The sequence below is a fragment of the Zonotrichia albicollis genome, chromosome 1 (assembly GCF_047830755.1).
Source record: "Zonotrichia albicollis isolate bZonAlb1 chromosome 1, bZonAlb1.hap1, whole genome shotgun sequence".
In the NCBI taxonomy this organism is placed as follows: Eukaryota; Metazoa; Chordata; class Aves; order Passeriformes; family Passerellidae; genus Zonotrichia; species Zonotrichia albicollis.
Genome location: NC_133819.1, coordinates 41,767,166 through 41,776,556, shown reverse-complemented (window position 1 = coordinate 41,776,556; position 9,391 = coordinate 41,767,166). Strand labels below are relative to the sequence as shown.

Below are 9,391 nucleotides of genomic sequence, written 5' to 3'. Positions count from 1 at the left end.
ACAGCTTGGGATAATTACACACCTCGCATATTCTACAGTTAATTAAAGTATGACCCCCAAAATTATAAACCCCCAAACTGTAACAAACCCCCAAGTTTTATGCCTTTTACTCCCTTTTATGTGCTTATTGACTGGTTTTTATTGGTGGGAGCTAAAATTTAGAACTGAGTGGTAAAATACATTTCAGTAGTTTATTGAATTTGCATGAGATTTATTTTGATAGTAAAAAGCAGTTAATAAAATATAGGTGTCATGACTTGCTCTAAAGGTCTTACTTTTTTGTGTATTTACAGTATTCATAAAGAACTAGGAAATCTATATAAGTCTGCATAGCTTTCAAAATATTGCCTGAAAAATGGAGTGAACATTATGCATGGTTTAATATGAGGTTCTGCAGCTTCAGGAGGTGTTTCAAACAGACTCTGTCATTTGTCATGTCTATATATTTTAATCCCACATATTGATAAATGAATGTTCTTAATGCAGATTTGTGAGTAAAAAAGGAGGCAGATATGTTGCATTAGAAACTTGTATTTATTTTAATTAGGTTCTGTAGATAAATCTGCTTGCAGAATGGCAACTGAAATTATCAAAAGTAGTTTCTGCTTAAATAGTTGTCGGAAAATTTTATTGACTGAACTTTTCCTCCTTTTCTCAGTGCCAAAAAAATCTTAAATGTTTGTGTTTTGCTTTTGATTTCTAGTGCATAGTTCTATCCTTTTATTTTTTTAACTGTCATCCTATTGTGTGCTGGATTCTTACATTATCTAAAGAGTAGTTTGAAAGATGATGTGAGTGAAACAGAGCTCTGCTATAGGTAACAGGCTTAGAGACCAGGTTGATTTGAATGAGACTTGTTGTTAATCTGTAAGATACTGCTTGCTGATATCAAACAACTACAAAAATTGCTGTTGGTGGAGTGTGAGAACCAGAACCCAGATGTCATAAACTAGCATTATTTTATCAATAAATACACACTCTGCAGCATAAATGCTCTATAGCAATACTCTTTGGATGTGCAAATGGTTTTGCAGCTTGGGCATAAGATTACAGGTGCATAGATATCTCATTTAGAAAGCTGGGTGTTATTACACTGATATACGGCCTCATGCCTTACGAATAATAAAACTGAAATATGGCTGATCCCATTGGAACCACTCAGCTCTCAAAAAAAATGGGATAAAAGAGAGCTTTAGCCCTGGTTTGAGATATGAGAGCAACACTGAGTACCCTCAGTTTGGTCTTGGATCTGAATTTGACCTTTACTGGGCTAGTATACTTTTCAAATCCCTAAATGTTTTATCACAGAGCTAGAAAAACGGGCAGTAAAAATGCTGCAGACTGTTAAGATTTGGTATATCGACATTTATCTGTAATCCAACATCAAACCAAAAAGGGTTTCTGTTATCCAGCTGGTTATGCTGGATAATTGCAGTGTTCTCTTCTGGCCTCAGTCTATGAATGAATTTATGTTGAAGAACTGTATTTGTGACTGCCTATAAAAACTGTTCAAAGATGAGCTGGCACAGAATAAAGCTGTTCTCACTAGCTAAAATACACAATATATAGTGTAAGTGATATTTGTGCTCACTTAGTTTTTTATGCTCACTTAGTATCTTTATGTACTGGCTTCCTATTTGTTTCCCGTTGCAGTTCAAAGGGTTGATTCTAACCATGCAGAAAATGCCTTTCGTCATGGTTGTCATGCACATCACTTCCTCATGCACATTTAATGACATCCAATGCAAATATATACATAACATGCCTAATATAAACTAGCATTTTCTCCAGCTAACCATCCCAAAGTTTGTATTCCAGAGGATCAGCCATTTTGATCAGGTTTTGTTTCAGCTGGTCGAACCAGCAAATTACAGAGCAGTGCACTGTAGCTCAGTAAACAGGCTGTGAGAGTCCAGCTGTGACAGCAGAAGCCTCAGCCCACATGCAATGCCTTGTGGTTGAGATATTAACCCGCAGGCAAGCCTGTCTCCCAGGCTCAATGTCCCTGGCAGTAAAGGTGGTTTGGGTGCTCTTTGCCATATGCTGTGTCTCTCTTGGCTGTTTCCCTCTTCACCAGCTTTGAGCTGAGTGAGGTTTAGATGCTGGTGGATGAGAAGCTGCTGACAACAGGATGAAGTGTGGCAAAGCAGCATGTTTGGCATACATTGCAGGCTTACATGCACCATGGAGGCAGGATAAGATGGATACTGGCTTAGCAAAGCTAAAGCTAAAGTTGGCAGACTGCAGAGTTAGTGGCTGTTTCTCTGTTCTCAAAATTGTCAGGTGAGAAGCCTGACCATCCAAGCTACTCTTGGATGATGTGGTGGTTAATTCTAAGCAAAGCAATTATATAAATGAGAATATTACAATTGTTGTACTGTGTTATTTAAAAGGTCTGATTAGAGAGTCACTGCTTCTTTTAAACCTTTGAACCCAGGAACCTATGACACTGAATCTAAGGACTGAAGGACGTGCTGGTGCACACTGTTCCACCTGTGACATTCACTTCCTTCCACTTGCTGTGGACAATTGGGAAGCCTTAGTAACAGTAGCTTGGTGCAGGTGTTACCATGGCATGAGAGGAACTTCAGGGATAATGTCCCAGTCATTGTGGTGCTGACACCTATAGACAGCAGGGAAAGAAGTGCACATTGATATGCTTTTACCATAAATATTGCCTACAGTTTAGTGACAGATGGACTTATCTCCAAAGCTCATGTGAAATGAAGCAGTGTCTCAGAAGGACTTTGTAGAGCAAGAAAGAAGAGATAGTACAGCTGAGCAAGCCTTGGAGCATTTCCATGGAATATATTAAATACTTGAATGTAGGCTGGGCAGAAATTGTTTCTGCAGACCATACAGCTAAATTCCTCCATACAATTGGGATGGTGGGAAGTTGTGTGGAAATTTGGTGGTGGAAGGAGATAAAAATAAACTGGAAAGTAATTTGAGAAAACTGTTTACTAGGAGAGTGTTAAAATGATAGAGAAACCCAAGCCAACGTGTCCAGGAAACATAAGTTAGCAAATGGATTATGAGCTGACCTCATTCTAGAAGCTAAAACTGTAGTTTAGCAAAGGACAGAGAAAGGTCTCTGTTTCCTGATAAGAGCGAAAAGCACTGATTTTGTTGTCTTAATGGATGTTTTGCCTTCTAAAAGGTGAGATAAATAATAAGTTATTTTGATTCTTTTTGATTCTTTATAAAAGCAGCAAAATTTTGGTTTGGTCAGAGAATGAAAGTAACGTTTTAAAGGAGGACTGTAACATAGCAGCTGTGTTACCTTGGAAACAGTGTGAACCTTCATCATGCAGGTTGCATTAATAAATAGGTAATTAAGAATACTTGTAACAAGGCATACATCATGTGGTATTGCATCACAATAAGTCAGTGTGTATTACTCTGAACTCTAGCTCTACTGGGACAAACCATTAGCTAGTAAAATAAATACAGGTTCAGTCATTTTAAAGACCATTAATAACTTAAAGCAAATGAGGTTAGGAGCTCACTCATATCAAGATTGCTATAAAAGGTTGTCCAGCTCTGCTAGGCTGCAGTATGTACAAATTAGGAAAGGAAAGGGGATAAGAAGAATGACACATTCTTTTGCTTCAATACCATATAAAAGTTGCAAACTATGTCAATGTTTGACTCAACCATACTTGGTTGACAACCAACTTCTTGGTTGACCAAGAAGGAGGAATCCTTAGTACATAAAAAGCTATACAATAGGTTAAGCCAAAGGTCTTTCTAGTCCAGCACTTAGTTCCTTCCACAAGTAGGTGTTTAGGGAAAGACTAAGAACAAGGGAGGGATTAATTAATCAATAATGTAAAAGCAGTCTTTGAAGAGTCAGAAGTTTAGAGCCTTTCTGAACTTCAAATACACCCAAAATACTTTGCTCAACCTTGTTAAAAGGTTCTTCAAGAACAATTGCTGTTTTAATCTTTCTAAATATTTAGCATCCAAACCCATCTCCATAAGAATGAGTTTTATGAGTGTAAATAATGTGAGAAAGTAGTTTCTTGTGCTTGTTTTAAACCAGTTGCCCCCACAGTTTTTGTTTCATGAGAAACGGTGAAGAATAACTTCTATTAACCTGAATATTATTTTATACATTGGTTGTTTATTTTTCAACTGAAAACCCTCCTCAGTGAGCTCTCTTCATATAAAAGCTGGGATTTACACTTTTCTCTTTCTACTCTGTCCTTTTTGAAAGAATATTATAAATGCAGGGTTGTATAGATACTGGCTGTACTGTGGATTTATATAGCAGCAAGCTGTTATTTCTGTTTTTCCTAATGAGCTTATCACAGCTGTTTGTTTGATTACCCTTGAACACTGACTGAGATGGAATTTTCAGAGGACTATTTAAAATGTCTCCAAGATCTCTTGCTTGAGAGGCTATAGCTAATTTATAGATCATCATGCCTGCATAGTAAAAGTTATTTTCTCACCATGTGCTTTACTTTGGTTTTTGCCAAGATTAAATTTCAGGTGCCATTTTATCAGTGATTTAGTTACTACTGTGATATCCTTCTGCTATTTTTTCACATTTGATTCTAGTTTTAACTACAAGCAAATGAAGAGATTTTTATTTAAGAAGATACTGAACAACACAGAACCCAACTCATAATAGTTGGGTTCCCAACCTATAAGAGAACTTCTTATGTTACCACATCCCAGCACTCCTTCTAGCAGCAGTTAACCATGTTTTATGATTTGGCAGAACTCTCTGGGGGCATAATATACTTACAGCCTGTTACCCCTTTTATTTCAGAGACTTCCTGATAAGTGCACCCTTGCTACTTGAATTTTATTGTACAGAAATGTATTGAGAGGCTTCTCTGTTCTTTTGTAAGGTCACTTTCTTTTCCTCACGAATTTATGAAGAATTATGTTCCAATGAATTCTGGGGAAGGCAGAAAATATTACATTCATTACCTATAATGTAGAGCACACACATGAAGGGTGTTGAAGTGGCTGGTGTGGTGGCACAGTTTATTAAAACATTGTTCCACAATTTTGGCCCATCATTGGAACATTATGAAGACAAGTGAAGGGGTCTCATCTTTATCTCCACCAAGCAGGATCTGAGCTTGCCAAAGGAGCATTCCTTGTTCATTTAAATGTTTCCTAAAAACTCTGGTCATCAAAAGTAGAGTTGAACCTAAAAATGAGTATTTTCATGGTGTGGTAATAGAGTTTCTTTCCATAGTGAACAATGATTTGGGAATTTTACATGAACATCTCAAGTAACAGATGCAGAAAAATAGTTACTCTAAAATATTTTATCTTTTAAAATAATTAAGTTCTTAATCTTTGTCTGTTTCACAAGAATTGAGCATTATATGTCCAACCCATGAAGTATTAAAATTCAAGTTTCCAGACTGCAGTGCCTTAGTATTTAACTGCAACATGAGAAGTCTAACCACCCAAAATTCAGGATCAGGTTGCCCAACATTTTAGCTACCCAACCACAACACATATGGTAGGATTTTCCAGAGAGAAAACTGGGAGAATCTAAGTTAGGATCCCTCCTTTCTGTGCTGATTTATATGGGGAATGTACATATCTGACTGTGTGTGGATTTGGATAGTTTGAGTATCTTCTGAGGTGCAGAACAGAAGGCACATGTGATACTCTACACTCAAAATATCTCTAGTACGTAGGATTGTTAAAAGTTCCGCAGAGTAAAAGCACAAAAGCTAAGGTTCAGTTTATACTTTTCAAGGACTCTCGAGTCTCCTCTACATTTCAGGTCTACAATTATAAACTGACAAGAAGAATAGTTACATCTCTGGTATGCTGGGCAGATACACATTGTAACATAACTGAGGCACTTGTGTAAGACAGCAAGGATGGCCGCAGAAGTGATTCGTGGCTCTGGGCTGACTGTACAGGAGCTCCTCAGCTTGTTATGGTGATCTTGAGGTTACATCCTCTTCTTTCAGGAGGTGTGGACTTGTAGTATTTTTTTGTAAAGTCTGGATGAATGACATGACTCATGTGGTATGCTGATACACACTATCTGCTGTGGGTTGAGTAAGAGTATTGTGTTCCTGAGTGCTGGGCACAGCACCCAGCTCACGAGTGCGGGCACGACCGTGCTGCCGGTGCACTGTACCCCGGACAGTCGGGGCACGGCTTGTGCAGGCGTCAGGCGCACGCTGTGTGGCTCGGGCAGTCCGCTGTCCGCCGCTGTCCCGGCGCACATCCCGCCGCTGCTCGGGTGAGTGCCTGTCATGTGGCGGGCGCGTCACGGGGGGCGCGGTGCGGCCGCCGGGGCCGGAGGCGGTCTCGGTGTGCGCTCTGCCCCCGCCACACGCGTGGGTCTGCACGCCCGCCCCACGCCCGGCCACCGCGTCCTTCGGGGTGGCTCCCCGTGTCGCACGGCGTGTGCGTGCGTGTGCCGGGCACCATGCAGTCCGTGTGCGTGCTGTGCCTCTCCCCGTTCGCCCTGTGCCTCCGCGTGTGCGTGTGCGGCCCCCGCCCCTGCGCGGCCCCCGCCGCAGCGGCGCCCTGCCCCCGGCTCGGGCGGGCGGGGCGCCCGGGGGGGCGGCGGGCGGGACCCCGCGGAGCCTCGGGGCACCGACCGCCGCCCAGCTCCCCGCAACGCCTGGCGAGGAGGAGGCGGCGCGGCGGTTCACTCGCCCGCCGCGGCCCAGCCCCTTCTCCCCCGGGCGCCGCCCCTCTCCGCGCCGCCTGTGAGTCAGGGCTTTGCCGGGCACGGGCGGCAGCCGGGGCCGGAGCGGACGGGCAGCCTCCGCCGCGGGGCTCCATGGAGAAAGCGGCGGGCGAAGGCGGCGGCAGCAACAGCAGCAGCCGCAGCAGCAGCCGCCCCACGTCGGCGGGCTCGTCCCCCTCGTCCTCCTCCGCCAGCCGCGGACTCCCGGGCCGGGCGGCGGCCGCGGGCAGGCTGGATGGAGGCGGGGGCGGCGGCAGCAGCAGCCCCGGCTCGGCGGCGGCCAGCCCGGGGGGCGCGCAGGCGCCCGGCGGCGGCGGCAGGCGGCGGGAGCCGGTGCTGGAAGGGACGCTCAGCAAATACACGAACCTCCTGCAGGGCTGGCAGAGCAGGTAAAGCGCCGGGCCGGCCCCCGGCGGCGCTGCGGGGCCGCGTCCTCGCCCCCGGCAGCCCCCAAGATGGTGCCCGGGCAACCGGCGCTGCCGCCCGAGCCGACCCCAACCCTCACCGGCCGCCGCGTCCCGAGGCCGGGCTCCGCTCCCCTCTGCGCCCGCTCTCCTTCCTTTTGCTGGACTTGTTTATTTCCCCAGCCGAGTTTGGCATCGGGGCGGGCGGGGAGCTGGCCCGGCGCAGGGTCGGAGCGCTGGCCCCCGGCGCGGCCGCCGCAGGTGCGGGCGGGGGCAGGGGAGGGCTGAGGCTGCACATACTGCTGTCCCTGCATGACGGGGCTCCGCTTTTAAGCTCCTTTTTCTATCACGTTAGTATCCATCTCCTGTGAAGTTAGCTTGGATAACTCAAGAATGGAAAACTGAGAGCCTCCCAAAATAAAGGGGGGAAGATGTCATGCTTGTGATTATTACTATTGTTTTTGTCGCTATGAGGTGGGACAGCGGAAACAGTTACCTTTGCGTTCAATAAAATAACTTCTGTTGCTATGTCCTACCTGTTTGACAAGCCCTAATTTATGCTGATATGGTGACAGGCCCAGGTCCTGCAATTTGTTGGGTGTGGACAGGCTGACTTGCATCTGTGGAAGTCCCGAGGAGGGTCTGGTTTTGGTCTAGTTGTGTAGTGTAAAATTTTTACAGAGTTGGAGCCAGACTGTGGAGTTAATAGGGCTGTGTTGGGATCTGTTGAAAGCAAAAGAGATTTCCTGTGATGTTTCACTTTTTGTCGTTTAACTTTGTCATCTTAATGGATGGACAAAGATGTGTGTCCAAAATGCAACTTCTCAATATAAAGCAACACTGTGCTGATTTTAAAGAGAAGATGCTATAGAGAGAACAAGTATTGGCCTAGTTATAAAGCTCTGCACAGACTTTTAAGGAAACAAACAAAAAGACTAAAACCTGCTATTGCTTATATTAGGTGATCACAAGCAATAAGAGTGTGGGAATGGCTGGGATCTTGATGTTCTGACAGTAAATTTAAAGCATTTATAAGTGACAGAGTTGCATAAATGCCAGCGATGCTCTGGTGCTGAATCGTGTGTGGCTAAATCAGTGCTAGGACTACTGCAGCAGTACTTCCTGGAGAATTTCAGGAGCTGGTCTGATTCCATACACTGGAGGCCATGCGTAGGTGTACCAGCTATAAATTAAAAAGCTTGGTATGAACTGGAGACATGCATTTCCATTAAGCTTGACTGCTTCAGCAGAGACATAGGGAAGGCCTTTTTTTCCTGTCATTTGATTACTGTAGTTCTGTTCTAGATGCACATTAGACTTTTATCTCTTTGTTGGTTTATATGGTCCTCCTGTAGTTTTGTTTAAGAACCAAACACATTTTGATACCTAAAATGTAGGACTGAAATCCATGACTCAAAATTAAAAGCCCCCTTACCCCCTTTTTTCCCCCTGACACTTCTATCTCTTTTTATAGAGACAGTAGCTTCTTTTACTGTGTGTGATTTTAAGGGTTGTCATCTGAAATTGCAAAAGAGAGGTAATTGCTCATAAATCTTTGGGTCTAAAGCTGCCTGTTTTTTGTATTTGGTAACATTAAATATTTGATAAGGCTAATAGCTGGAAATAGTGTGCATAATCTGTGCATGCCCAAGAAATTTTACCTGAAAGCATGATGGAAAAAAGACAAATGTCACTTAAACAGTTCTACCACAGCACTTGGAAATTCATGATAGTTTGCTTCCAGCAGTCTTTTTAAATACTTTTAAATACTGCTTTATTGTGCTTTGTCAATTGCCAGTTTTATTTTCTATAAGTCTGGCTTTTTGGGCAAGTGGTTTATCATGAGACAGCTTTTAGGATAAGTAACTTTTTTAGTTTGGTCACTTAGTCTATTCTGTTGATACGTGTAGCTGTGGTTTGGGATTTGGAATCTGATAAAAGTTCTAAACAGATCAGTTGAAACTTGAGGCTCACAGAAGTTGATCTTATTATATAATGTTCAATAAATGAATAGTGATCCATGGTTTTGAGCATGGCTGTCCGTTTGGCCTTCTGTTATTCCATTTGTTATGGAATGTGTTTACTGTGAATTGGAGCTCATTCTGTAACAGTCTGTAAGTGACTTTGTAGCTGGCACTTGCAGCGTGTTTGTTAGCAGACAAATTAGTTTTGCATTTACTTCATTTGAAAAAACACAAGATTGTTCAACTGCATGATCAATACAACCAGATGGCATGAATATAAATAAAATGGGAAAATAAAGTGAAAACTGACAGAGTTCACTTATTGTGGATTTGGA

The 9,391-nt window shown here is 43.4% G+C and overlaps 1 protein-coding gene across 2 annotated transcripts in view; it reads left to right on the top strand.

Moving 5' to 3' along the window:
- The first annotated feature begins 6,229 nt into the window (after positions 1–6,229).
- The window catches only part of OSBPL10 (oxysterol binding protein like 10), a 117,362-nt gene continuing 114,200 nt past the window's right edge, over positions 6,230–9,391 (top strand). Inside the window, exon 1 of one of the 2 annotated variants that reach the window (XM_074539093.1) lies at positions 6,230–7,077. In XM_074539093.1, the coding sequence (XP_074395194.1) occupies positions 6,422–7,077 (656 nt within the window). In that variant the 5' untranslated portion in view covers positions 6,230–6,421. The remainder of the gene's footprint in view (positions 7,078–9,391) is intronic. The other variant, XM_074539086.1, reaches the window with a different exon arrangement.